Here is a 27,894-nt window from a genome sequence, read left to right on the forward strand (position 1 = left end):
TAGGAAAGACAAGGCTCCTGTGGAGTTGATACTTGCTTGGATGTCCAAGGGCATCAAGATGAGCTGTTAGTATTGAAGTTACAGTTCAAGGAGAATCAACAAAATTAATGTGTGGGCACTGCTGAATTTTGCCAGAGAAGATGCAGAACTGTCTGAGGTACTCTTTGTCCTCTTTGCCTCTGTCTTCACCAACAAGGTCTCCAAGGACTTTGTGCCTTGAAGCAGGACTCTGGAGGAGAAAGACCAGCAGTGGATGTGGACCAAGCCAGGGGTTACTTGATCAAGTATTAACAGTCCACAGAACTGGCAGGGCTGTATCCAAGGGTGTTGAGGGAGCCAGCTGATATCATAGTGAGGTCAGCCTGTGTTGTCTGTGTGGCACAGAGCGTGCCTTTGGATTTGGTTTCTGTGTATCTGAAAGAGAGGGTGACTGGATGAACCCAGGGCAGATCACGCTTGACTGTCCTCATTCCTTGCTAAGATGAAAGGACTGCATTTCTTGATACGGGAGCAGCAGCGGGGTTCATTTACCTGGAGTTCCTTAGGGCTTTCAACACCATTTCCCACCATATCCTTGTCTCCATGTTAGGACATTTCTGATTGCCCGATCCTCTATCAAAATAGCAATGTGAGCAATTGCATGACACTACAGGTGATGAAAGGGGGCACTTATTTCATGGATTTGCTGCCCAAGGAAGAAAATACCCCAGCAACCATCTCAGGAACTCCACAGAGAGTGAATAAGCAAAATAAGCAAAATAAGCAAAGGGCTGCATCACAGGAACCCCACACAGCCCTGATGACATCCTTTTGCTCTGCACACCTGCTAATCCTTTCCCCATTGGCCGTGATTTTCTTATTTTGGACCCTCCTGTGGTGGGTCGAGGATCGGGCATCTGCCCACGTACCAAAACAGCTTGTGCCTTTCACTGTTGCCCAAGTAGAAAGGATTCAGCTGAAGCTGAGGGTGAGAATTCACTCATGGGCACCCAGGAATTTCAACTTTATTAACTTCCTGTCTTCTAAAAGCCTGAACAAGTGGTCAGAAGAGAAGGATGAAATGAGAGAGGATACTCACTGTTTTTTCAGTCCATACACAGCTGGATTTTTGCTACCAAGCGTGGTTTTTGAAAGTGTTCTGATATTGTGTGATTCCCTTTTTAGGTGCTAAAGACTGTCTAGAAAAGCACCGTCAAACATAAATAGCTGTACGGAGTGCTTTCCCTAATGTTGACAACATGAAGGGGAAGGGACAAAAGTTCCATTCAGGCTGGAAGTGGCCTTGCAAGATGTCTATAGACCAACATTGTGCTCAAAGCAGGGTCACACCAGGTTGCTCGTGGCTTTATCCAGATGTCTCTTTGAAACTTCCAGGGATGGAGGCAGTCTACACTCTCTTCAAAAGGTCTTCCCAGGTCTGATTTGCCTCATGCGTCAAAAATTTCTCCCTATATCGAGCCTGAGCCTCTCTTGTTGCCCGTTGCCTCTTGTCCTTGTGCCTTGCACCGCAATGTCTTCTTGGAAACTGCACCGAGGCAGTGCAAGGCTGTTCCATCCTCCCCCAAAAGCCCTCCGTTCTCCAGTCTGAACAAGTCCAGCTCCCTCAGCCCCTCCTAACAGGGCAGGTGCTCTAGCCATGACCATCTTTCTGGCCCTCCACTGAACTGGCTCCAGTTGGCCAATGTCTCTCTGGCATTACAGTGCATCAAAACATGCTAAAGTGTTCTGGATGCGGTCTAACGTGTGCTGAGTAGAGGAAGATGATAATCACTGCCACTGACTGTGCTCCTGCTCATACAGCCCAGGGTGCTGTTGGCCTTTGCTGAACGGCTCATGGTTTGCCTACTGTAACCCAAAGACCACCACAGCCTTTCCTGCAGAGCTGCTTCCTATACCTCGGCAGTCACAGGCCTCTGGCTTTGCAGGGGCTCAGTCCACCTCACGAGCAGGACTTTGGATTTGTCCTGACTGCATATCGCGAGGTTACCTCTGTGCCTCCAGCCTGTCTAGGTCCCTTGGGACGGCAGCCCTGTCCCCCAGTGTAGTGTCTGCTCTCCTCAAAGCGCTCTGTCATCTAGAAATCATATGAAAAAATACTCTCTCATCTTCTCTGCATCATTAAAAAGGCATTAAATGGGACAGATTGCAGGACAGACACCTGCAGGACCCTGTTAGATAGACACAACCAGGCACAGTAGCACGCATTGACCACACCCATCCAAGCCTGAAAGTCCAACTGTTTTTTTGACCATCTACCTGTTCATCTATGTAGACCATAATGACCTTACTGGGACACCAGAACAGCGTGGGGAATGATGCTTGTCTTGGGTTTGCGTGGCAGGGTTTTGGTAGCGGGGGGGTGCTACAGGGGTGGCTTCTGTGAGAAGCTGCTAGAAGCTCCCCCTGTGTCTGACAGAGCCAATGCCAGCCGGCTCTAAGACGGACCCGCCCCTGGCCAAGGCCAAGCCAATCAGCGCCTCTGTGATAACATATTTAAGAAGAAAAACACTTAGAGAGAGAGCTTTTGCAGCCGGAGAGAGGAGTGAGAAGATGTAAGAAACTCTGCAGACACCCAGGTCAGTGCAGAAGGAGGGGCAGGAGGTGCTCCAGGCACCGGAGCAGAGATCCCCCTGCAGCCCGTGGTGAAGACCATGGTGAAGCAGGCTGTCCCCCTGCAGCCCATGGAGGAAGGATGAGGGGGTGCAGAGATTCCCCCTGCAGCCCGTGGAGGACCCCACGCCGGAGCAGGTGGAGGCACCTGAAGGAGGCTGCGGCCCGTGGGAAGCCCACGCTGGAGCAAGTTCCTGGCCGGACCAGTGGACCCGTGAAGAGGGGAGCCCACGCCAGGGCAGGTTTGCTGGCAGGACTTGTGACCCTGTGGGAGAGACCCCACGCTGGAGCAGTTTGCTCCTGAAGGTCTGCACCCCGTGAGAGGGACTCCATGCTGGAGCAGGGGAACGATGAGAGGAGACCTCCCCCTGAGGATGAAGAAGTGGCAGAAACACCGTGAGATGAACTGACCGTAACCCCCACTCCCCGTCCCCCTGTGCCGCTGAGGGGGGGAAGGTTGAAGGCGGGAGTGAAGTTGAGCCCGGGAAGATGGGAGGGGTGGGGGGAGGTGTTTTAAGAGTCGATTTTATTTTCTCATTCCTCTACTCTGTTTTGCCTAGTAATAAATTAGATGAATTCCCTCTCTAAGTTTGGTCTGTTTTGCTCGTGAAGATAATTAGTGAGTGATCTCTCCCTGTCCTTATCTTGACCTACAAGCATTTCGTTATGCCTTTTCTCCCCTGTTTAGTGAATGAGGGGAGTGAGAGAGCGGCTCTGGTGGGCACCTGGCCCCCAGCCAGACTCAACCCTCCACAGGAGGTCTTGGAGAAGAACCAGCAGACTTTGGGAGTAGGCAAATGAGTGGAGATCCCAGTGGGATGTGCGTCCTGTGCATGAACTTCTGCATCAACTGGATGGAGCTGGGTCAGACCCCGTCTCATTGCAGTGGTGGGATTCAGTAGCTGGCCAACAGAAACTGATGCAATCGGACATGCCATCTGGAGTGTCTGTCTCACACCCACTCTGGACGCAGATGCCTTTCCTGTAGGTCCCGTGCGGTCCCTGCCAGCCACATGCACTTGTGCTGGAGGGCCCCGGCATCTCACATCATAGCACTGCAGGCCTGTGTTTGGCTGTTGAGTAGCTGCCCTGAATTGGCTTGGGCAACATAGGGATGTCCATGAGACATCTGCCATTACAGTCAAAGGTGATCTAGTATCTACAGCTGATGCAGAAGATGGCTGATGGCTATGGCAAAGACTCCTTCTGGCCCCCTGACTACCTCAGTAGGCTGCCCTGGACGTAAGGAGTAGGGAAAAGTTCAGTTGTCCAAAATGTGGGCATCTGCTGTTGGCCAAAGGTATTCCCCTCTAAGCTCCAAGACCATGCCTCCAGATACTGCCCTGTCTCTATGAACGGCTCCATTGGAGCTTGCAGCTCCCTGCACATATCTTGGACCACACCTGACACCTCAGATGTCACCAGGTGTTTGAGTCTGAACAGGTGACTCCTGGCCTCCATCTCCAGTAATTCCCATGGGAACTGAGACAAGCAGCTCCCAGGCAGCAGGTGCCTATTTGGTGCCCACCTGACCTGAGGCAAGAAGAATCCCACCTCCTGAGGCTTTGTGGGAGCCATAGGTGAGAGCTGAGTCCCCTTCCAGCCCCAGGACTGCAAACCAAGGATGAGATGCCTCAACTGAGTCAGCTGAGTCCCTTCCCTCAGCAGGGGTAAAGGAGAGCCCTCGCTGTCCCTACCTGGGTGTCCCGTCTAATGCCGACACAAGGAAAGGAGATTCTTATGCCCAACTCTTTTTTTATTAGGAGGAAAGACTCTGCCGGAAAGTGTTTCTCCCCAGCTGTGGGAGGGAACGTCAGTGATTCCTTCAGCCTGTTTCACAGCAGGTTCCTCTGGAGACCCAGGGACACCTGGAGGGAGCCCAGAGGGGGCAGAGAAAGTGGCACCTTGGGCTGGTCCTCTGCTGCTGAGCTGGGCTGGGCTCCTGGGATGGAGGGAGCTCATGGCAAGCGGGCAGCGCTGCAGAGAGACAGCTCTGCCCAGGAGCAGCTCCTCTGCAAAGCGCAGCAGGGCTGAGGGCGCTGCCTGCAGGCACTGAGAGCAGACAAGAGGAGTGAGAGAAGTTAAAGGCAGTCTGGGCTGGGAGGACAAGTGAGAGCTCACCAAGGGAAAGAAATCTTCCCAGCCCTTGACACGGTAAGTCTCTGGCTGCAGGGCAATGCAGACGAGTGCCTGGAAGTGTCTCCTAGACCTGGCCCATGCCACAACTGATAGGACCTGTCAGGATGGCTCTCCTGGCTTTTCTGGTGTGGAGGAGAAGGATCTGCTCCAGAGCAGGGCTTCCCTGCTGCATCCTCAGAGGGACAGGGCATGATGGGTCCCTCCTCCCAGCGATGGCTGCAGGGGTGCCAGGCTGGGTGTGGGGCTGCCCTGGGCTCCAGGCAGGGTCCTTGCAGCCCAAGGGGGCTCTGTGCCAGGACAGGGACTGTGCTGCCTGCGAGGAGCAGCACTCAGGTTTTCTGGGGAGCTCCCCACGGTGCTGTGGGGAGAAGGTCTGGGTGCAAGGAGCGACACCCGGCAGGGCATGACAGGGCAGGGTCCTTCTGCTGTTCAGAGGCTGCTGCATGGATCAGGGCCGCTCACAGCTCCAGATCCTCCCAGGGCTGGAGGGTCCAGGCAGGGGCTATCTGGAAACAAAGGTGCTTCCCTCAGGCTTCAATTTCATGCTTTGGGGGTGTGAAGGGAAACGGAGCTGCTCACATTTGAGAAGTGACTGAGATTCTTAACCATTACGTGGCATGATCAGAAGGTCTTCTAGGAACCTCAGAAAATGCCTTCGCCTACCCCTCAGCCTGCAGGCATCACCAGCATCACCTTGGCTGGCAACATCACGGTTCGTCTGACCTGCTCTTTACCCGTCGGAAGCAGGGAGATGTCTCTAGGCGGTGCCCTCCCGGGGAGAGTTTTCTGTAGGGCAACACTGAGTGCACCAACGGTGGGATGGGGTCTCTCAGAATTTTCTGTGAGGAAAACATTGTGGGGCAAAGCAGCAGGTTGAAAAGGACCGGGAAGCCGAGGGGTGGGCAGGGAAGAAGATGAAACTGAGAAGGCAATGTCATGGGAAGGAGAATTGGGAAAGTTCCCTGTCACCCCCTCCAGTGCAGACCCCTTCCTCTGAGCAAGCCCCCTTGCCTCCTGTCTGACCCAGCAAAGTCTCTGCCCTCGTGGCCGTGGGGCACAAGGCATCAGCTGCCCCCTCTGCAGCCAGAGCTCCAGCAGAGCAGCGGTGCCTCTCTCCAGCCCTGTGCCCATTTTTCTCTGCGCAGCACAGGGGCTGAGCGTGACTGCCTTGCAGCATCGCTGTCTGGGAGGCTGCCTGCACGGCTGGTGAAGGTGACGACTGTCTTAAGTGCCTTTCCTTCTGTTTGTGGTGCTGCTCCTCCTCTTCCCGCCTGTCTGTGCTGCTCCTGCTCCTGCTCGTGGGCTCTGTGGGGTTGGGGGAGTTTCAGACAGTGACCCTTGAAGCCCTGCTAGGCAGGGGTCTGCATGGGAGTGAGGTGCCCCAGCCCCCTTCGAACCCACGGGGGCAGATGCGTCCCCCAGAGCGACTCCGGGATCACTTCAGCACTTGTCTGAGCTGCTCCTTAGCCCCTGCACACACAGAGATTTCTCTGGCCGGTGCCCTGCTGCCAGGAGGGGTCTGTAGGGAAGAGCCGAGCACACAGCGGGTGGGATGAGAGCTGTGAGCACTGGCAGGGAGGAGACTTGGGGGCAGAGAAACGGGTCCCAGCAGGGACAGCTCCAGGCAGTGGTGACATGGGCAGGGAGTGAGAGGGAGCTGCTCCCAGAAATGCCACGGAGGGGGCATTTGGCATCTCCCTGCCATGCCCTGCAGTGCAGACACTTTCCCCAGAGCAACTCCCTGGTCTCCTCTCCCACCCAGCAGATATTCCCACCCTTAATGTCACAGGGACTTGATCATGCGTTTCCTTCCCAGCGGCCCAACCACCGAAGAGGAGAAACACTCAAGCGTCCAGCTGTGTCTCCCTCTCCTGACTCCCTTGGCAGGAGTACTTTGGCATTTTCCCCTCTTGTCCCTGCCGCCCTTGTTCTTCCCCGTTAATCGCTGGTGTGAGGGGCGAGGACTAGGGTGCAGCTCAGACACCAGTGCTGCATGTTGTCTCATGCAGATGGATCCATGGAGGAAAAGCATCCGCGTCCTCTCCTAATGTTTGGGGCTCTGGGCACTGCAGTGTATGGGGCCGGGAGTGAGCTTACTCTTCCTGCAGGACCCCTCGTGTTTATGACATTCAGGTATTTTCTTGGGGGGAATGGGTGGGAGTGGGTCCTGCTTGGCTGCAGGCTGCCCTCCAAAAGGGCCTAGCTCTCCCATGGCATCTCTGTGTCACCTAGCAGTCCCATGGAGAAGACAGGCAGCTGCAATGAGCCCTCTGTGTCCCTGCCTAGGAGGGGAGAGCTGAGATCCTCCAGTGTCCAGTTTCTTCTCAGAGGAACATCTGGGTGCAATCGTCCTCCAGCTCAAAGAGGTGCCAGCGCAGGCCAGCCGAGACCAGGGCTGATGGACAGATCGACTCTCTTCACTCTGTATTGAGGAGCAGTTCCTTTGTCTCTCAGAACCCACAAGGTTTCCCCTGGAGCGCAGAAGAAATGCCAAGGGTTTATGCCTTTAAAAAATCCCTCGGGTGTGGATAGGCAAACAGAACAAAGTAAGCAAACCGAAATGCCCACAGCTCTACTCTGCAGTCGGGTGTACTGGGACCAACAATCCTGAAAAGCTCTTTGCAATTATGACTGGACTTAACCTGATATCACCCTATGTTCCTGTTTAGCTCTTGCTGTAAGCGGGACAAAGTCCTCCAGAGCCCCCAGAAGAGCTCCCTGCTCCTATGGCACCCACAAGCAGCACCAACCTGAATGTAGCAAAGACACCTGCCAAAGGTCTTCCTGAAAGGGGAAAAGCGCTTTGGGAGGTTTCTATGAGAAATGCAGTAGGTTAAGCTCTACTCTAACTCCTCCCTGTCTTTTCCTCCATGCACAGACCTCTGTGAGCAGCAGCTGCAGATGGCCAATGGCAGCTCCATCACCCAGTTCCTCCTCCTGGCATTCGCAGACACACGGGAGCTGCAGCTCTTGCACTTTGGGCTCTTCCTGGGCATCTACCTGGCTGCCCTCCTGGGAAACGGCCTCATCATCACTGCCATAGCCTGTGACCACCACCTCCACACCCCCATGTACTTCTTCCTCCTCAACCTCTCCCTTCTAGACCTGGGCTTCATCTCCACCACTCTCCCCAAAGCCATGGCCAATTCCCTCTGGGACACCAGGGCCATCTCCTACACAGGATGTGCTGCACAGCTCTTTCTGTTTGTTTTTTTCATTTCAGCAGAGTATTGTCTTCTCACCATCATGGCCTACGACCGCTACGTTGCCATCTGCAAACCCTTGCACTACGGGACACTCCTGGGCAGCAGAGCTTGTGCCCACATGGCAGCAGCTGCCTGGGGCAGTGGGTTTCTCCATGCTCTGCTGCACACGGCCAATACATTTTCCCTACCCCTCTGCCACAGCAATGCTGTGGACCAGTTCTTCTGTGAAATCCCCCAGATCCTCAAGCTCTCCTGCTCAGATGCCTACCTCAGGGAAGTTGGCCTTCTTGTGCTTAGTGCCTGTTTAGTCTTTGGGTGTTTTGTTTTTATCGTGGTGTCCTATGTGCAGATCTTCAGGGCTGTGCTGAGGATCCCCTCTGAGCAGGGACGGCACAAAGCCTTTTCCACGTGCCTCCCTCACCTGGCCGTGGTCTCCCTGTTTATCAGCACTTGCATATTTGCCTACCTGAAGCCCCCCTCCATCTACTCCCCATCCCTGGATCTGGTAATGGCAGTTCTGTACTCAGTGGTGCCTCCAGCCATGAATCCGCTCATCTACAGCATGAAGAACCAGGAGCTCAAGGATGCAGTGTGGAAACTGAGGACGGGATGATTTTCTGAAGCAATAAACTGTTCATCATCATCTCCATATCACTCATAATATAACTCATTGCAGCCCCAACCTGTCTTCTGAAGTTTCTGTTGCTGTTGTTTTTTGGGGGGGATTTCGGTTTTTTTTCTTTTGTTTTACTGATGATAATGTGGTCCACAAAGCAATGTCATTATTCATGCCACTTCTGCATCAGGATCTACCTTTCCTGTGTGATCCAGAGAGTGTGTTAATCAGAAGCAAGGCTGTCTGTACATTTAAAGAAATCAAAGGACCCTGCAGTCTCATTCATGCTGGAAGGCACCTCGGGAGGTGTCTGAACCTCCTGCTCAAAGAAGGCTCAGACCAAACTACTCACAGCTTTATCGAAACACATCCTGTTTGCTTTCTGGGGCAGAGACGGTGCACACTCCCTGGGAAATGGCTTCCAGCATTTGACTATCCTCATGCTGGAAAACTCTCTCCCTATATGCAGCCTGACCCTCTCTTGTTTCGGGCCATTGCCTCTTGTCCTTACGTCTCGTACCATGCACATGAGCCTGACTCGGACTTCCTGGGAACGGTGCAATGCTTCTGCAAGAACTTCCCTTCTCCAGGCAGGACAAGCCCAGCTCCCTCAACCTCTCCTCATAGGCAGCGTCCTGACATTCTTGAGGGCCCTTTGCTCAACCTGCTACAGCTTGCCAACATCCTTCCTCTACTGGGGATCTGAAATTGGGATGCAGTAACCTGGAAAGTCCCTTCCCCCAATTTCCTGGCCGTGCTCCTGCTCTGACAGCCCAGCATGCTGGTGGCCTCCCTTGCTGCCAGGGCACACAGCCACCTCCTGTCCAGCTCCCTGCCCACCAAGACCTTTCCCACAGGGCTGCTCCCAGCCAGGCAGCCCCCAGGCTGTGCCATTGCCAGGGTGAGTCCCCTGCAGGGGCAGAAACTGCCACTTGCCCTTGCTGGAGTTCAGGAGGTTCTTGCCCATAGATGCTCTTCTCCTCCTTGAACCATTTCCCTGAGCACAGAGGCCTGGAGACCTTTTCAGTAAACACTCAGGCACAGAAGGCATTGAGTCCCTCAGCCCCACCTGTGCCTGCTGTTATTAAATCACCCTCCCTGTTCAGCAGCAGCAGCAGGCTGGCATTTCAGTTGTGCAGCCTAAAGGTCATCTCTAATGGGTCTCTAACAGGTGATCAAAGCTCATCTTTTCACTCTTGACTTTCCCAGGTGACCTTTGTCTTTCCTGAAATCCTCCCTGCACAATGAAGTTAAGGCTCAAAATTTTCTCGTTTGTGGAAGGATCTCAGAAAGGCACTACAGGGCCCTTTTATTTATTTTTTATTTTAACACACAGAGAGCAAGGCTCTCCATATACACAGCCACTCAGTCAGAAAAGAAAGCAGTGAATTAGAGAGGGGATGACAACATCATTACAAGTAAAACACCACCCCAAAAAACAAAAAATACAGACAGACTGGACCTGTAATAAGTTACATCATAAATAAATGCTATGCAGAAGAGGGGCAGTTTTTTGCTTCTGAATAACATCCGGTCATCAGTTTCCACACTGCATCCTTGAGCTCCTTGTTCCTCATGCTGTAGATGAGGGGGTTCACAGATGGAGGTACCACCGAGTACAGAACTGCCACCACGAGATCCAGGGTTGCGGAGGAGACAGACGGGGGCTTCAGGTGGGCAAATGATCCAGTGCTGAGAAACAGGGAGACCACGGCCAGGTGAGGGAGGCACGTGGAAAAGGCTTTGTGCCGTCCCTGCTCAGAGGGGATCCTCAGCACGGCCCTGAAGATCTGCACATAGGACACCACAATGAAAACAAAACAACCAAAGACTAAACAGGCACTAACCACAATTAGCCCAGCTTCCCTGAGGTAGGCATCTGAGCAGGAGAGCTTGAGGATCTGGGGGATTTCACAGAAGAACTGGTCCACAGCATTGCCGTGGCAGAGGGGTAGGGAAAATGTATTGGCCGTGTGCAGCAGAGCGTGGAGAAACCCACTGCCCCAGGCAGCTGCTGCCATGTGGGCACAAGCTCTGCTGCCCAGGAGGGTCCCGTAGTGCAGGGGTTTGCAGATGGCAACATAGCGGTCATAGGACATGACGGTGAGAAGAAAATACTCTCCTGAAATGAAAAAAACAAACAGAAAGAGCTGTGCAGCACATCCTGAGAAGGAAATTGCCCTGGTGTCCAGAAGGAATTGGCCATGGCTTTGGGGAGAGTGGTGGAGATGGATCCCAGGTCGAGGAGGGAGAGGTTGAGGAGGAAGAAGTACATGGGGGTGTGGAGGTGGTGGTCACAGGCTATGGCGGTGATGATGAGGCCGTTTCCCAGGAGCGCAGCCAGGTAGATGCCCAGGAAGAGCCCGAAGTGCAAGAGCTGCAGCTCCCGTGTGTCTGCGAATGACAGGAGGAGGAACTCAGTGATGGAGCTGCTGTTGGACATTTGTTCACTCTGGGCATGGGGAACTGTTCAAGGAGGAAAACACAGTCAGTTAGCAGAGACTTCTCTGAGCAAAATGAAATCCATTACCCATAGACTCTGCCCCTACTGCATACAGCCCTTCTCATTTCCCAGGAGACCTCCTACACTTCCATGGGTGCAGCTCTGGTTGGTGCTGGCTGATTTTGCTGTGAGGAGCAGAGCCTCTGCCCGCTGGCTGCCAAGGAGTCAGCCCTGCTCTGCAGCAGTGGGTTCATGGGAACGGTGGGGACAGGGGCCAGTCCTGGGGTTTGGCTTTGTCAGGTGAATCCGCTCCTAACGAAAAAGGGCCTGTCAGCATCTGCACTCTGCGGACTAAGGAACTAGGATGGCAGAAGGCATCTTGAGACATTCGGGAGGTGTTCTTGGATGTCAGAAACCCTCAGCATTTCTGCTGCACTCAGGGAGCACAGAGTGAGTCGTGTGAGGCAAGAGGATTGCCTGTGGCTTAGAGCAGAGTGAGGGGAGCTGGTCTGTCCCTCCGTCTTGTTCCCAGCTTGCACCTTCATGAGGTGGAGAGTGACCACACTCTTAGGTTATGTCATACAACCAGACACTGCTGAGAGCAGAGGCATCCAGCGCAGACCACAAAATGTCTCACCCTTTCTCAAGGACTCAGCACCCCACTTCTAGACAAGAAGAAACGCAGCTCATTTCACCAACCCAACAGCTTTTCCTTGGTTGTAGCATCTCGGCATTTCTCCATGGGGCTTTCAGATAACACAAAGGTGCTATGGGGCAGGCTTGCATCCTGGAGGGCAGCTCACACCTTGGAGGGACCCCCCAAGGACTTAGCCAAGTGTCCTAACGACAGCACCTGATTAAGGGAAATCCAGCTCATTCTCCAGCCCCACAGACTCCATTGCCCACAGCCCCACACGTCAGAGGAAAGCTGGGACACTTGTTCCCAAGGACATGCCCACATGAATGGATGAACAAGATCAGCCCGTGACTCTGCAGCTGAACCTCCCACCCCCAGGGAGTCTGACCGCAATAAAAAGGTAACTTTAAAACAATCACAGGGAGAAACAAGGAAAAGCACAGGGAGGGTCTGGCTGAGAGAGGCCAGGGCAGAGACAGCCGGGCACTCGGGAAAGCGTTACCCTGACCCAGCTGTGCATGTCACCTCCCAGAGACTGATACTGCAGGACAGTTGCCTTCTGCCCGATTGCTGGTCAGCGGGAAATAAATATGTGGCAGGAGGGATGCCCTTCGCCTCTTCTGCTGGTCTGCTGGACAGAGAGGTGACTCCCACCCTAGACCCCAATGTCCGTGAGGGCCAAGGATGTGCTGGGTGGGAGGGATGAAGGGGGTTTCTCAGGGAAGGCATCTGCACTGCAAGGGGTGGCCGGGAGGTGCCCCTGTCTCCCCTGCAACAGGGTTTCCATGAGCAGTTCCTTCCTTTCCTGCCCATCTCTCCTGCCTGGAGCTGTCCCTGCCAGGAGCTCTTTCTCTGGCCCCACGTCTCTTCTCTGCTCACAGACCCCATGCCAGCCCCTGTGTGCCCAGCTCTGCCCTGCAGCCTCTCTGTGTGTGTGCAGGGGCTACAGAGAAGGTCACACAAAGCCTGATGAGACTGGAAAGGTGATGCTGGTGCTGTCTGTAGCCCCCACAGCTGCACACTGAATCACAGATGAGGAAAGCTCCTTAGCCATACAGGAGACCCTCCTTTGATCTCTGGATTCAAAAGTCCCCTTGGAAATGTCCCACTGCCCAACCAGCCGACCAAGATGAGAAACCTCAAAAGACAGACACCTTCCCTTACAGGGAAAACCATCTTGAAAAGACCCCTTGGAAATCCCCAGGGCTACCCTGGAGCTGTGAGCAACCCTGACCCACGCAGCACCCTCTCGACAGCAGAAGGACCCTACCCTGACAGAGGTCGCTCCTTCCACCCACAGCTTCTCCCCACAGCGCCATGGGGAGCTCCCCGGGCAGGCTGAGGGTGACCCTGGCAGGCGGCAGAGTCCCTGTGCCAGCACACAGCCCCTGGGGTGCAGGGACCCTGCTCGGAAGGACAGCCCTGGGCACCCCTGGCTGCACACCCACCTGCACACCCCTGCGGCCGTTCCTGGCAGAAGGCAGCCGTCATGCCCTGTGCCTCTGACGCTGTGGCAGGGAAGCCCTGCTCTGCAGCACGTCCTCCTCCTCCTCCACACCAGAGACGTTGTGAGCGTCCTCCTGATAGATCCCACAGGCTGTGGTATGTGCCAGCTTTTGGAGGTCTCTCCAGGAACTGCAGCTGCTTTGTCCTGCTGCCACAGACCTACCGTGCCAAGTGCTGTGCAGATTTCTCCTCCTGTTACTTCGCAACATTCTCACACCCCAGACTGCCTCTTTCCTCTCTTCTCCTCGCTCCTCTGCCCTCGCTGCCTGCAGGCAGTGCCCTCAGCCCTGCTGCGCTTTGCAGAGGAGCTGCTCCTGGGCAGAGCTGTCTCTCTGCAGCGCTGCCCGCTTGCCATGAGCTCCCTCCATCCCAGGAGCCCAGCCCAGCTCAGCAGCAGCACAACAGCCCAAGGGGCCACCTTCTCTGCCCCCTCCCCACCCTCCCCGACTCCCTCGAGGTGTCCCTGGGCCTCCAGGGCTGACAGCTCACGAAAGGCAGCAGGGTCTCTCCTGGGGAGCAGAATTTGAAGCAGACTGAAGTAATCACCCAGTGTCCCTCCCTAAGCACTGGACAGGCTGATTCCTGCGATGGGAATTGCTCTTCCAGGGTGTGCAGATCTACAGGAGGTGTCCATGTTCCCCTCTGGAAACCCCCATTCCTGCCCCATTGTCAGGCAGGACACACAGGCAGTGACAGGCAGGGGATCATTTCCTTCTGTGCAGGGCAGGGATGGAACCAAGTCAATGAAGGCATCTCAGCTCTCATCAGTATTCCTGAGGCCAGAGGGGATTCAGCTTCTCCAGTGCAACCCACAGACCCACTGGAGGTGGGATTCCTCTTGCCTCAGCTCAGCTGCAAAAAAATCATGGAATCATAGAATGGCTTTGGTCGGAAGGGACCTGAAAGAGCATCTAGTTCCAACCCCCCTGCCATGGGCAGGCACACCCTCCAATAGGCCAGGTTGCCCAAAGCCCCATGCAACCTGGCCTTGAACACTTCCAGGGAGGGGGTATCCACAGCTTCTCTGGGCAACCTCTTCCAGGGCCTCTCCACCCTCTACAGTGAAGAATTTCTTCCTAATATCTAATCTAAATCTCCCCTCTTTTAGTTTAAACCCATTACCCCTTGTCCTGTCACTACACTCCCTGATAAACAGTCCCTCTCCAGCTTTCCTGTAGCCCCTTTAGGTAGCTCTCTGATCATCTTCATGGCCTCCTCTGGACTCACTCCAACAGCTTCATGTTTTTCCTGTACTGAGGACCCCAGAGCTGGACACAGTACTGCCGGTGGGGTCTCACAAGAGTAGAGTAGCGGGGCCGAATCACCTCCCTTGACCTGCTGGTCACGCTGCTGGTGATGCAGCCCAGGACATGGTTGGCTTTCTGGGCTCCAAGCGCACATTGCCGGCTCATGTTGAGCTTCTCATCAATCAACATTCCCAAGTCCTTTTCCTCAGGGCTGCTCTCAATCCATTCTCCGCCCAGCCTGTAGTTGTGCTTGGAATTGCCCTGACCCACATGCAGGATCTTGCACTTGGCCTTGTTGAACTTCATTAGTTTTGCATGGGACCACCTCTCCAGCCTGTCAAGGTCCCTCTGGATGGAATCCCTTCCCTCCAGCATGTTGACCACACCACACAGCTTGGTGGTGTCGTCAAACTTGCTGAGGGTGCACTCGATCCCACTGTCCATGTCACCGACAAAGACATTCAACAGTACCAGTCCCAGTACCGACCCCTGAGGAACGCCACTTGTAGCTGATCTCCACTTGGACATTGAGCCATTGACCACAACTCTCTGAGTGTGACCGTCCAGCCAATTCCTTATCCACTGAGTGGTCCACCTGTCAAATCCGTGTCTCTCCAATTTAGAGACAAGGATGTCGTGCAGGACAGTGTCAAATGCCTTGCACAGTTCCGGGTAGATGATGTCAGTCACTCTTCCCTTATCCACCAATGCTGTAACCCCATCACAGAATGCCACCAAATCTGTCAGGCACAATTTGCCCTTAGTGAAGCCATGTTGGCTGTCACCAGTCACCTCCTTGGCAGCTCCATGATCTTGCCAGGCACAGAGGTGAGACTGACCGGCCTGTAGTTCTCTGAGTCTTCCTTTTTTCCCTTGTTAAAAATGCATTTGATGTTTCCCCTTTTTCAGTCAAATAGGTCTGAGCTCCTTATCTAAGGTGCCATGTTAATAATGGAGAGAGAGGCCAGAAGTGAACTTTTCTGATGCTAAAACCTGGTGCCATTTGAGGTGCCACAGGTGGTCCAAGGCACGTGCAGGTGGCAGCAAGCTGTAATGGAACAATTGTGAGGGACAGGGCGGCATGTGAGGGCATCACCTTGGAGGCTGTTGGGGAATTCCTTTGGCCAACAGACATGACAGCAGATGCTGACATTCAGTACAAAGAATCCTGTCCCTGATCAGTAGGTTCAGGGCAACCTATAGAGGTGTTCCTCTGACCAAATGGAGGCATGTGCCATAGGGACGGCTATGTCTCCTTCTCTTCCCCATCAGCTGTATTTCCCAGGTCTGCCCTGACTATAACGTCTCATGGTCTCCTGTCAGGGCTGCACAGCCCAGCCCTGCTTATCTCGGGCATTGGTGAGGACAGCAGGTTTTGCTGGCTCTGTGGGCACCTCATGTCAGCTACCTCATCATCTACGTCTACAGCTCATATCATCATTGACATTGCCATCTAACACATAGTCCAAGCGCGTCTCTGCTATGAACATAGCGCGTCTTTGCATATATGGGCCCTTGGGACGTCAGAGGGGCAGACTGGGGACCTTCAGGAGGGATCTCATGAGCAGCAGTACTGATAGGCAGCAGAGCCCAGCACAGCTGGTGTTTCAGGACAACCTCCTGCAAGGACAGCAGTGGTGCATACAGACAGTCAGTTGACTCTCATAAAGGAATTCAATGGCACCAAGATGAGCTGTTGCTACTGAAGTTACAGTTAAAGAAGAAAGAAAGACTACGTGGGGCCACTGCAGAATTTACCAAGGGCAAGTGTCAATATGTCTGAGGTACAATATGCTGCCTTTGGCTCTGCCTTCATCATCCCAGGCCTTTGTGCCTTGAGGTACATGGAGAACAACCTGCAGTGGGTGGGGATCAAGTCAGGGCTCACCTGAGCACACTCAGCTCTTTACCAGTCCATGGGACCAGAGGGACTCCATCCAAGGGTGCTGGCCAGGAAGTCACAGTGACACTGCTCTGTGTCACTTTGGACACGTCATCCAGGGCACCCCCTGAGGACTTGCAAAAAGCAAACATTGCATGCATCTTCCAAAAAGGCCCCAGGGATGAGCTGGGGACCTGAAGGCTTCTCACCCTCCTTTTGGTTGAGGAATGCGTCCCAGAGTGTGTCCTCTTGGATCCCATTTCTGTGTTTCTGAAGGAGAGGGTGACTGCATTTACTCAGGTACGTCATGCCTGACCATCTGCACTGCTTTCTGAGATGAAAGGATTGTCTTTCCGAGTGAAGGGACAGCAGCGGATGCCATCCAGTTCATCTTTTTTACCCTCCTCATACTCTCCAAGAAGAACAGCATCCTCTCTTAACCCTTTCCCCACTGGTTATCCAGACAAGGGCAACAAAGGTGTGAGGGGCCTCTTGGGAGCTTCACACAGGGCAACAGGAAAATTACTAAAACATAGGAGTGTGTGCTGCACTGCAGCAGGACACCCAGCGTGTCTCTGTGATCCCCATCCTGGGAGGTTTTCAGCTATCCTCCCCAAAAGTGCCACCAGCCTGGCCACGGGTAGGTGGTAGCTCGTATGGTTGTATGTTTTGGATGTGCGATGAAAACAGCCTTGGCAACACAATGACGTGTTAGCGATTGCTGAACGGTGTTTATTTTCTGTTTGTCAGGCTGCCCTGCCAGTGAGTAGGCTGGGGGTGGGCGAGATGTTGGGAGGGGACACAGCCAGGACAGCTGGGGGAATCTCAACTTAACTGCTGAAAGAGAGGTTCTCTGCTGCAGATTCAAGTCTTCAGGGGTAGGATCTGAAAACAACAGCTTTGAACTAGCAAGACTTTTAGCTCCTTTTCCATGCGTTCCCTCACTCCCCTGCTTTCAGTCATTGGCACCCAGAAGCATCAACCCCTTTAATTTGCTCTCCTCTGAAATATGACCGAGGGATGGGAAGAAAGGAAGAAGAAGGAGAGAGGAGGAGGTCATTCCCACTGTTTCAGTCCATACATGGCTGGATTTCACAGGTGCAATTCAAGTCAATTTTACCCCAAAACTCGACTGTTTGAAAGTGTTTGGCCCTGGCATGCTGAGCACCTCCAGGGCCCGGCTGTACAAGCACTGCAGTGACACGGCTGTGCTGGGCCTTTGTGTATCGGCCGGAGCCTGGCACTTGAGGGACAGGGTCTTGTGCTGTTGTGCATCCATAATGGATCAAGCTGGGAAGCGAGTCTGTGAGTCAGAACCAAGGAGGTCCATGGCCAGGCACGGCTGTGCCCATGGCTGTGCCTGGAGACCAGTATGCCCACAGCGTAGCTCAGCTCAGACTGACACTGCATTTCACATCCCGGATCCACTTTTCCCTCTTTGCAGGTACCACGTGCAGGTGAGCATCACCTCTGTTGGCACACCTGGCAGCTGTGCTAAGAAGCTGGCCCCAGGAACCAGAAGAAACCTCCGGGACTGTTTGCACCCTGCGGTTTCCCCTTCCCGTGAGTGTCAGGGGGAGTCGAGTCCCCGAGGGTGATGTGGGGTCAATGGACTTCCTCACATTTCTTAAATAAGGCTTTGTCCTCTTCCTCACCTGATTCCAGGTGTTAATCTCCCACCACAATGTCTCCCTAATTGGTCTCTCCTGTGACCCCCACCCACAAGAGCTCACCCAATATGCTGCCCATCCCATGGAGGACCTCCACACATCCAGGCAGCCCCCTCACACTGAGGGCATCCCCCTCCTGATCTTTCCAGCTCATCCCTTCTGAGGAGCCTGTATCCATCCATCGCAGCACCTCAAGGGTTCTGACCTGTGCCACCGCACCTCAGCAGGTATTACATCGATTTCAGGGCTCTGTGACAGCGCACAGGGCTCCAGCTCCTCCTGTCTGTGCTCCAGGCTGAGACCATTGGTGCACACTGGGGCTGCAGCCCCTCAGCTTGGTGCCACCAGGGCCAACCTCAGACTCGTACCAGCTCTGGCGTCCAAGATCCTGTGCAAGCAAAGACTTTGCTTCAGAGCAGAGACATGCTGGTGTGGATGGCAGGTGGCAATGTAAGGCTGAAATGAGGGGGCCCACAAAGAGCGCAAACCCTGTGCTCCCCAGTGCCACAGAGAAACAGGTTTGGACTGTGCGGTCCTGGCAGGAGAGGGCTTTCCTGTCTGCAGTGTCTCTGCAGCCCCCAGGGCCTGTGGTGGAGGGGGAGACGGTCTCCAAGAAGGACAAGTTGCTGCTGAACATGTCCTTGCCTATGGACATCCTGTCATCTGGGCAGTCATGTGAAAGTCATTTACCTGTTCTGTGACTGTATCATCAAGGAGGTGAACAAAGGATGGGGGTGAGAAGAACCAGCAGCATTTGAAAGTGTTGGCACAGGAGCGGAGACCCTGCCGTGGTGTGCCCCGTACTCCTGCACTGCCTCATGCATCTGCTGGGTAGACACGGGACAGACATTGCCTCACTGCAGTGCTGGCGTTCGGTAACTTGCTCAGCAGCAGCAAATCTGTCTGAGATGCCGTTAGAGGTGTCTGTTATTTACCAGCTCTGAACGGGGATCGCTGTGCGAGAGATCCTCAAACGCCCTTGTCAGCCACCCTTGTGCTGGGCAGCTTTGGCATCTGAGGTAGCATGACAGGCCTGTGCTTGGCCATAAAGCTGAGCAGCTGCCCTGGCCCTGTCTGGGTGACCGCTCTAACACCGGAACAAAAAAAGGCGATGCTGAGACCTAAGTGTGTCTCTGACAGAAAAGCCACTGCTGGAAAGAGGTGTCCTTCCCCAGCCGAGGGAGGGAACATCAGTGATTGCTTCAGCCTGTTTCTCAGCAGGTTCCCCTGGAGCCCCAGGGACATTCTCTGAGGGAGCCCAGAGGGGGCAGAGAAAGTGCTGCCTTGGGCTGGTCCTCTGCTGCTGAGCTGGGCTGGGCTCCTGGGATGGAGGGAGCTCATGGCAAGCGGGCAGCGCTGCAGAGAGACAGCTCTGCCCAGGAGCAGCTCCTCTGCAAAGCGCAGCAGGGCTGAGGGCACTGCCGGCAGGCAGCGAGGGCAGAGGAGCGAGGAGAAGAGAGGTGGAGGGCGGTCAGCAATGGCAAGATGTATAGAGCTCACTGGAGGAGAAGCCTTCACACCGCTTTACATGGTAAGTCTTTGGCTGCAGGGCAATGCACGTGGGTATTCTGGAGAGATCTCCTAGGGCTGGAATATCCCATGGCTGGTGAAAAGGAGTGGGATGTTCTCCAGAGCAGTAATTCTGTGCCAAGCCATCAGAGGGACAGGGCATGGCATCTCCAGTGTTTTGGGGATGGCTGCAGGGTGTGAAGGCTGGTGTGTCATCTCCTCCAACGCAGACCCCTTCCTCTGAGCAAGCCCCCTTGCCTCCTCTCCCACCCAGCAAAGCCTCTGCCCTCAGGGCCGTGGGCTCCAAGGCATGACCCAGCTCCTCTGCAGCCAGAGCTCAGCAGAGCCGTGGGGCAGCTCTCCAGCCACGTGCCCAGTTCCCTCTGCAGAGCACAGGGGCTGAGAGCAGCTGCCCGGCAATGTTGGTGTCTGGGAGGTGGCGTGCACAGCTGGGTCAGGGTAACGCTGTCCTGAGTGCCCGGCTGCCTCTGCCCTGGCCTCTCTGCGCCAGACCCTCCCTGTATTTTGCCTTCTTTCTCCACTTGTCTGTGTTCTTGCTGTTGTTATGCTGGTGGTGCTGTCAGACTCTCTGGGGATGGGAGGTTCAGCTGCAGAGTCACGGGCTGATCTTGTGGGTCCATTCACGCAAATGTGTCCGTGGGAACAAGTGTCCCAGCTTTCATCTCGCCTGTGGAGCTCTGCTTAATGCAGCCTGTAGAGCCCAAGTATGAGCTGACTCTTACTGAGACGCCATCTTTAGGGCACTTACTTATTTAGGGCTATATATTTGAGGTGTCCTTCCAAGCTTTGAGTTGCCCTCAGGGATGCAGAGGCCCTTCTCCCACGGCACATTCAGCCAGCAGCAAGCAGAGTTCCAGCAATGGAGCTGCAGAAGTAGCTCCTAGAACACAACAAGACTGTGTGTGTTTGTCTAGCAGGGGGAGGGTGTGTGAGAAATGGCTTTGATTTTTCTTAGAGAAGAGTGCTCTAACTTGTCACTGCCTTTTCCTCCTTGAAAAGGTCCCCATGCCCAGAGGAAGGAAATGTCCAACAGCAGCTCCATCATCTCTGAGTTCCTCCTCCTGGCATTCGCAGACACACGGGAGCTGCAAGTTTTGAACTTCTGGCTCTTCCTGGGCATCTACCTGGCTGCCCTCCTGGGCAATGGCCTCATCATCACTGCCATAGCCTGTGACCACCACCTCCACACCCCCATGTACTTCTTCCTCTGCAGCCTCTCCCTCCTTGACTTGGGCTGCATCTCCACCACTCTCCCCAAAGCCATGGCCAATTCCCTCTGGGACACCAGGGCCATCTCCTACGCAGGATGCGAAGCACAGGTCTTTTTCTTTCTATTCTTTATTATAGGGGAGTATTGTCTTCTCACCATCATGGCCTATGACCGCTACGTTGCCATCTGCAAGCCCCTGCACTACGGGACCCTCCTGGGCAGCAGAGCTTGTGCCCACATGGCAGCAGCTGCCTGGGGCAGTGGGTTTCTCTATGCTCTGCTGCACATGGCCAATACATTTTCCCTACCCCTCTGCCATGGCAATGCTGTAGACCAGTTCTTCTGTGAAATCCCGCAGATCCTCAAGCTCTCCTGCTCAGATGCCTACCTCAGGGAAGTTGGGCTTCTTGTGGTTAGTGTCTGTTTAGCCTTTGGGTGTTTTGTTTTCATTGTGGTGTCCTATGTTCAGATCTTCAGGGCCGTGCTGAGGATCCCCTCTGAGCAGGGACGGCACAAAGCCTTTTCCACGTGCCTCCCTCACCTGGCCGTGGTCTCCCTGTTTATCAGCACTGGATCTTTTGCCTACCTGAAGCCCCCCTCCAGCTCCTCCCCATTGCTAGACTCACTGGTGTCACTTCTGTACTCAGTGGTGCCTCCAGCCATGAACCCCCTCATCTACAGCATGAGGAACCGGGAGCTCAAAGATGCCCTGCAGAAGCTGATTCAATCACTTGTCTTGCAGCAGGAATAAGATGCCCGTGTCTCTTCACTATTTATTTCAAACTCATCCATGGAACTTCCTGTACTTTGGGCATATTATTTGTGACAATTCTGCTTTCCCAGGAATCCCTGCAGCTGCTCAATTTCCCCAGAAGCATGAAGCCAGCCTGTCTCCCCAGAGGCCTTTGTACAGTTTTCTTGCATGATAGTATAGCTGACCTACTGTGTCACATCTCTGTAATTAAATGGATTTCCTCACTGCCCGTGTCTGGAGGTTGGCCTCTTCTTCGAAAGCTGAGGTCAGGAACAGGATGAAGAAATTGTCCCTACAAGCATGCTGCTGTGCTTGGGCTGTCCATGGGCTCAGAGCAGGAGGGCACAGGGTGCTGTGTCAGGGAATTGGCCTTAGCTGAGCCTTCACGTGTGGGTGCCAAGTGCCAAAGGAAATGATGAATGATCCACAGGTATCTGCCTGGCACTGTCTCCCTGTGGCTTTTGGGCACCTCTGCCCTGCTGAGCAGCACCGCCAGCCCGGGGCCATGCCACGATGACATCCCTGGAGAAGAGCAGGAGACCTATTCCTGCATGCACCAGTTTGGGCAGGCTTCTCTCTTGTTGGTGCGGCAGGAGCTGCCTGGGGAGCCCCCAGGCCAGGAGTCTTGCGCTCGGCAGAGGGACGGGCACAGAGGGGCTGCCAGCAATGGGCAATAAGGATCTCTTTGAGGGAAGAGCAGGAGACACAGAGAAATGCTGTCCTCCGTCTCCTCGTGCCATGACTGGCCCCAGCCCTGGGGCTGATGGGGAGGCTGGAGCCCTCTCTGCCCCCCGGGAGCTGCTGTGCCCTTCAGAGAGGCTGTGGCTGTGGGGTGAGCGCCCAGAACTCTGCAGCACCCTGCTGTGGGCACTGCCGTGGGCCAGCCCAGACTGGGCTTCTGGGCTGAGCTGGGAAGAGCTGGGGAGGGTCTTGTTGGGGCTGGAAAGTGCCCGGGAGAGGAAACTACCAGTGTACAGCTGGCACTGTGTGAGCACGCAGGGTGAGCACTCACACCAGGGAGGGTTGTTGTGCACAGCCAGGGCTCACGAAAGGGATCAAAGACATGAAGGTGCAGGAGGGAGGATGCCGGTCGGTGCTCTCGGTGGCATGGACAGCCTGGGAAGGTGGCCCAGGACGTTTGCCAGCTCCCAGCCTCTCTCACTGGCCATTTCCAGCAATGGCTGCTCATTTCAGGTTTACGGGTCAGTTGCTGCAAAGGCTCCTCCATCCTCCTGCTGGACTCAGTGCCAGCCCCAGAGAAAGGCTGACTGTAAAGCCCCACGTAGGACACAGCTGGGGCTGGGAAAGGGTCGGGTACTGGGGGAGGCTGCAAAAGTTATGTCATGTCATGGGGTTATGTCTTGTTGTGTTTATGGGGGGACATTGAACTGAGCACTCTCACTGGGATCATAAAGCGGGGGGAGAACTTTCTCAAGCCTTGAATGCACCAGCAAGCTGATGACTCTCAGCCCTCTTTATAAATCTAGATTTACGCAGCCATTTCTAAAATACGTTTCCTATGAACACTTTGAACGAAGAAATTGTTTCCAGGACATGTTTATATTAAAACATTGTATGTCTACATTTCATCTAAACAGAGCTGAGAGCAAGGGAGGTTGGAGAGGTTGGATAGAGCTGACTACTATTTCTTTGCTATCAAGCAATGACCACAGTTGGTAGCACTTCCCTCTTATCATCCTTTTTTTTGAACTGGCCAAATCCTTATGGGGTATACAATGGTGTAACATCATGGCCCTCCAAGTGCCAGACTGTGACTGATAGACAGAGGCCCAGAGCCCATCTGATGAAAGGAAATGTCATGCCTATCTGACAACCCAATAAACTTCTCTAATGAAATGGCTGGCTTGGTAGATGAGTAAGGCTTTCGACACTGTCTCCCATAAAATCTTCATAGAGAAGCCAGCGAAGCACGGGCTGGATGAGCAGACAGTGAGGTGGATTGAAAACTGGCTGAATGGTCAGCCCAGAGAATGGTGATCAACGGCACGAGGTCTTGCTGGAGGCCACTCACCAGTGGTACACAGCAGGAGTCAGTGCGGGGTCCAGTCCTGTGCCTTCAAACCCAGACTTCACCGTAATTTTGTGATCTTGTGATATCCTTTCTGGGAAATGTGGACATTCTGGGAAAATGTGGGGCCCCTCTGGAATGAAACGGGAGACCTGGTTACCCAGGATATGGAGAAGGCTGAGGTACTCAACAAATTTTTTGCCTCCATCTTCAGCAGCAAGGGCTCGAACCATGCTGGCCAGGTCACACAAGGCAAAGGCAGGGACTGGGAGAATGCAGAACCACCAACTATAGGAGAACATCAGGTTCGAGAATATCTAAGGAACATGAAGGTGGACCTGATGAGATGCATCCACTGGTCCTGAGGGAACTGGCAGATGAAGTGGCTAAGCCACTCTCCATCATATTTGAGGAAGTCCTGGCAGTCCAGTGACATTCCCACTGTCTGGAAAAGGGGAAAAGTAACCCCCATTTTTTGAAAGGGAAAAAAGGAAGATCTGGAGAACTATAGACTGGTCAGTCCGACCTCTGTGCCTGGCAAGATCATGGAGCAGATCCTCCTGGAGACTATGCTCAGGCACATGGAAAATAAGGAGGCAATTGGTGACAGCCAACATGTCTTCACTAAGGGCAAATTGTGCCTGACAAATTTGGTGCCTTTCTCTGATGGGGTTACAACGTTGGTGGATAAGGGAAGAGTGACAGACGCCATCTACCTGGACTTGTGCAAGGTATTTGACACTGTCCTGCACAACATCCTTGTCTCTAAATTGGAGAGATGGATGGACCACTTGATGGACTGGAATTGGCAGGATGGTCACACTCAAAGAGTTGTGGTCAATGGCTCAATGTCCAGGTGGAGAACAGTGATGAGCGGCGTTCCTCAGGGGTTGGTATTGGGACCAGCACTGTTTAACATCTTTGTCAGCGACATGGACAGTGGGATCGAGTGCCCACTCAGCAAATTTGCTGATGACACCAAGCTGTGTGGTGTGGTCAACATGCTGGAGGGAAGGGATTCCATCCAGAGGGACCTTGACAGGCTGGAGAGGTGGTCTCATGCAAAACTCATGAAGTTCAACAAGGCCAAGTGCAAGGTCCTGCATGTGGGTCAGGGCAGTCCCAAGCACAACTACAGGCTGGGCGAGGAATGGATTGAGAGCAGCCCTGAGGAAAAGGACTTGGGAGTGTTGATTGATGAGAAGCTCAACATGAGCTGGCAATGCACATCTGAGACACAGAAAGCCAACCATATACTGCACTGCATCAAAACGAGCGTGACCAGCAGGTCAAGGGAGGTGATTCTGGCCTTCTACTCTGCTCTCGTGAGACCTCACCTGGACTACTGTGTCAAGCTCTGGGGTCCCCAGGACAAGAAGGACATGGAGCTTTTAGAGCGAGTCCAGAGGAGGCCACGAAGATGATCAGAGGGCTGGAGCACCTCTCCTGTGAAGAAAGGCTGAGAGAGCTGGGGTTGTTCAGCCTGGAGAAGAGAAGGCTCCGGGGAGATCTAATTGTGGCCTTCCGGTTCCCAAAGGGGCCTACAGGAAAGATGGAGAGGGACTGTTTATCAGGGAGTGTAGTGATGGGACAAGGGGTAATGAGTTTAAAAGAGGAGAGATTTAGATTATATCTGAGGAAAAAATTCTTCCTTGTGAGGGTGGTGAGACACTGGAACAGGTTTCCAGAGAAGCTGTGGAGGCCCCCTCTCTGGAAGTGTTGAAGGCCAGGTTGGATGGGGTTTGGGCAACCTGGTCTAGTGGAGGGTGTGCCTGCCCATGGCAGAGGGGTTGGAACTAGATGATCTTTGAGGTCCCTTCTGACCTAAATCATTCTATCATTCTATGATTCTGACTGTGTTGAGTCCCGGGCCTTGGGGTCACGTCACCCCTCTGCTGCGTCTCAGTTCCTCCCTGCCCCCTCCCCGTTCCCTCTCTTTTTTCACTTCCCTCTCTCTTCCTCTCTATCCTTGTGCTCTGCTCCCTGTCCCTCCTTTCGCTTCTCCCCAAGTCTCTCTCTTTCTCTGTCATCCTACCTCTCCATTTACTTTCCTCATCACCTCTCTTTCCTGCTCCCTCTTCCTTTTTCTTTTCTCTCTCTCTGTCCTGCAGGTGATCGTGGTTCCTGCTCTCTTCGCTGCCCAGCAAATTTTAGAGTTCAAGCACTTCTTTCTCTGCCTGTCCTTTCCTCCCTTGCTCTTCTGTAGCTCCAGTCACTGGCCTGTGCTCCACCTAAGAGAACCCACGGGTGTCTTACAGCTCTTAAAACATGAGGCCTCCAAGATACACAGCCGTGCACATGCACGCACACACACATATACATACATATACACACACACAGACACACGCACACTCTCTCTCTCCCTGTCCGTAGTGTAATTTTCTTTCCTTATCCCATCCCCACGGTGCAGGCTGCCCTGGCTGCTGAGCGTGGGGAAATGGCAGCTCCCGGCATGCCCCGGGAACCAACATGGCCGCCTGGCAGTGCCCTGCCCCAGGACTATAGCTCCCAGCATGCTGTGGGAACCAACATGGCCGCCTGGCAGTGCCCTGCCCCAGGACTACAGCTCCCGGCATGCCCTGGGAACCAACATGGCTGCCCAGCAGTGCCCTGCCCCAGGACTACAGCTCCCGGCATGCTCCAGGAACAAACATGGCCACCTGGCAGCCCCCTGCCCCAGGACTACAGCTCCCAGCATGCCCCGGGGCACTCCTTCCTGCAGTTTGACCCTGCGGGGACACCATCCCCTGGCCCGGCCCCGCCCTGGAGACTCTGTGGAGCAGGGGCGGGGGGGGGGGGAGGAGGAGGAGGAGGAAAAGGAGGAAAAGGAGGAGCAGGAGGATACAGCACATAGAAATTGTAGCAATGATGACATCCAATGGCAGGGTTACCTAGCAATTAACATAATCCAATGTAATTTATTCGCTGTTCTCACCCAAAATCAAATCCCCTTGAGGTACACGTAGGACTTCCCCACCTTCCTTTAACCGCTCCCAGTACAGCCTGGGCTCTGTCCCAGTACAAACCGGATCCTGTTAACACTTCCCAGTAAGAGTGGGCCCCTTCCCACTACAACCTGGATCCCCTTACCCCTCCCAGTGCAGAATGGGCCCCATCCAAGTACAAACTGGATCCCTTTCACCCTCCCAGTCCGGACTGGGCCCTGCCTCAGTACAAACTGGATCCCTTTGAACCTCCCCACTGCAGGCGGGGACCCCTCCCAGTACAAACTGCATCCCTTTAACGCCTCGCCATAAGGAGTGGGCCCTGTCCAGTATAAACTGGATCCCCTGGCCCCCTCCCAGGACAGACTGGGAGCACTGGATCCCTTTCACCCCTCCCTGTACACATTGAGCTTTCTCCCAGTACAAACCTGTTCCGTGTAACCCCTCCAACTACATCCTGGGCACCCTCCCAGGACAAACTGGTTCCCTTTCACCCCACCCAGAACAGACTGGCCCCCTTCCAGTACAAACTACATCCCCTTAACCCCCCCAGCGCAGGTTTGGCCCTGTCCCAGTGCAAACTAGATCCCTTTCACCCCTCCCAGCACAGACCTGCCCTGTCCCAGTTCACACTGGAAGCTGGGTGGCCTTGAGGGGACACGTCCCCGTGCGGCCCCGTGACACAAAGGGGCAGTGATGCGGCACCCGCCCACCACTTGTGACCTCACCGGACCAGGGCTTGCTATCCTGAAAAGCGGGCCAGCCAAAGCCACTTGGGCTGAGCTGGCCTTCAGGGTAACTCGGCTCCTTCCGTTGCCACGTGCACACCTACTGTTTTCAACCATTTCTCGTTTCCTGCCCACTGCTCCTCAGCTTCCATCCTCTTGCAAAGGTAATTCGGACTGGACTTTCAGGACAGATGATTTAACAAGGTGGAAAGGTCTCATGTCCTAGCTGCAGCTCCATGGCCGTCTCTGGATAGAAGGTGTGACATTTCGACCAGATTCCTGACGTGCCAGAAGGAAGTGGAAGCGGCTGGTGCCACAGACCAGAAGTCTGTGCTGCATCTTACAACCGTTTGGTTGAGCAGGTTAAAAAGTCTGTCGTGTGAAAGCGTCGTCAGGCACGTGGTGTTTTGCTTTCATTTCTGCTCCATGAAAAGATAAGCTGGGAGCGCTTTACAGCCAGGCTGGTTTGGGGATGTGGGTAACTGTGGAGCTTTGTGTTCCAGCTGTAGGCTTTCCTTAAGGAAAAGGAAAGGCATGTCAGCCCTGCCTCGTATAACCCAGGTGAGGCTTGTAAATGGAGGAGCATGACCAGGACACGAGTCTCAGCAGTATCCAAGTGGGGAAGGGTTCACACTCTCTCTCGAGTATGAGACAGCTTTCAGCTCTACAAAGTCAGAGGAGTAGCAGCAGTTAACGTAGTAGTCACTGCAGATGTAGAACAAACTTTGGAGCTGGGTTCCAG

At 54.2% G+C, this 27,894-nt stretch overlaps 2 protein-coding genes and 1 pseudogene across 2 annotated transcripts; 2 read left to right on the forward strand and 1 right to left on the reverse strand.

Moving 5' to 3' along the window:
* Nucleotides 1-4,323: 4,323 nt before the first annotated feature.
* On the forward strand, nt 4,324-8,568 carry LOC129201096 (olfactory receptor 14C36-like). The gene is made up of 2 exons (XM_054812262.1): nt 4,324-4,584; nt 7,639-8,568. The coding sequence occupies exons 1-2, from the start codon at nt 4,324-4,326 to the stop codon at nt 8,566-8,568; spliced, it is 1,191 nt and encodes a 396-aa protein (XP_054668237.1).
* A 1,493-nt stretch (nt 8,569-10,061) lies between these two features.
* Nucleotides 10,062-11,014, reverse strand: LOC129201097 (olfactory receptor 14A16-like; annotated as a pseudogene).
* A 9,494-nt stretch (nt 11,015-20,508) lies between these two features.
* LOC129201114 (olfactory receptor 14A16-like) lies at nt 20,509-21,447 on the forward strand. Its single transcript, XM_054812277.1, has one exon. It carries the CDS (start codon nt 20,509-20,511, stop codon nt 21,445-21,447), a length of 939 nt encoding a protein of 312 aa, XP_054668252.1.
* The last annotated feature ends 6,447 nt before the right edge of the window (nt 21,448-27,894 follow it).

This window comes from Grus americana, unplaced genomic scaffold, assembly GCF_028858705.1.
Source record: "Grus americana isolate bGruAme1 unplaced genomic scaffold, bGruAme1.mat scaffold_778, whole genome shotgun sequence".
NCBI classification, from domain to species: domain Eukaryota; kingdom Metazoa; phylum Chordata; class Aves; order Gruiformes; family Gruidae; genus Grus; species Grus americana.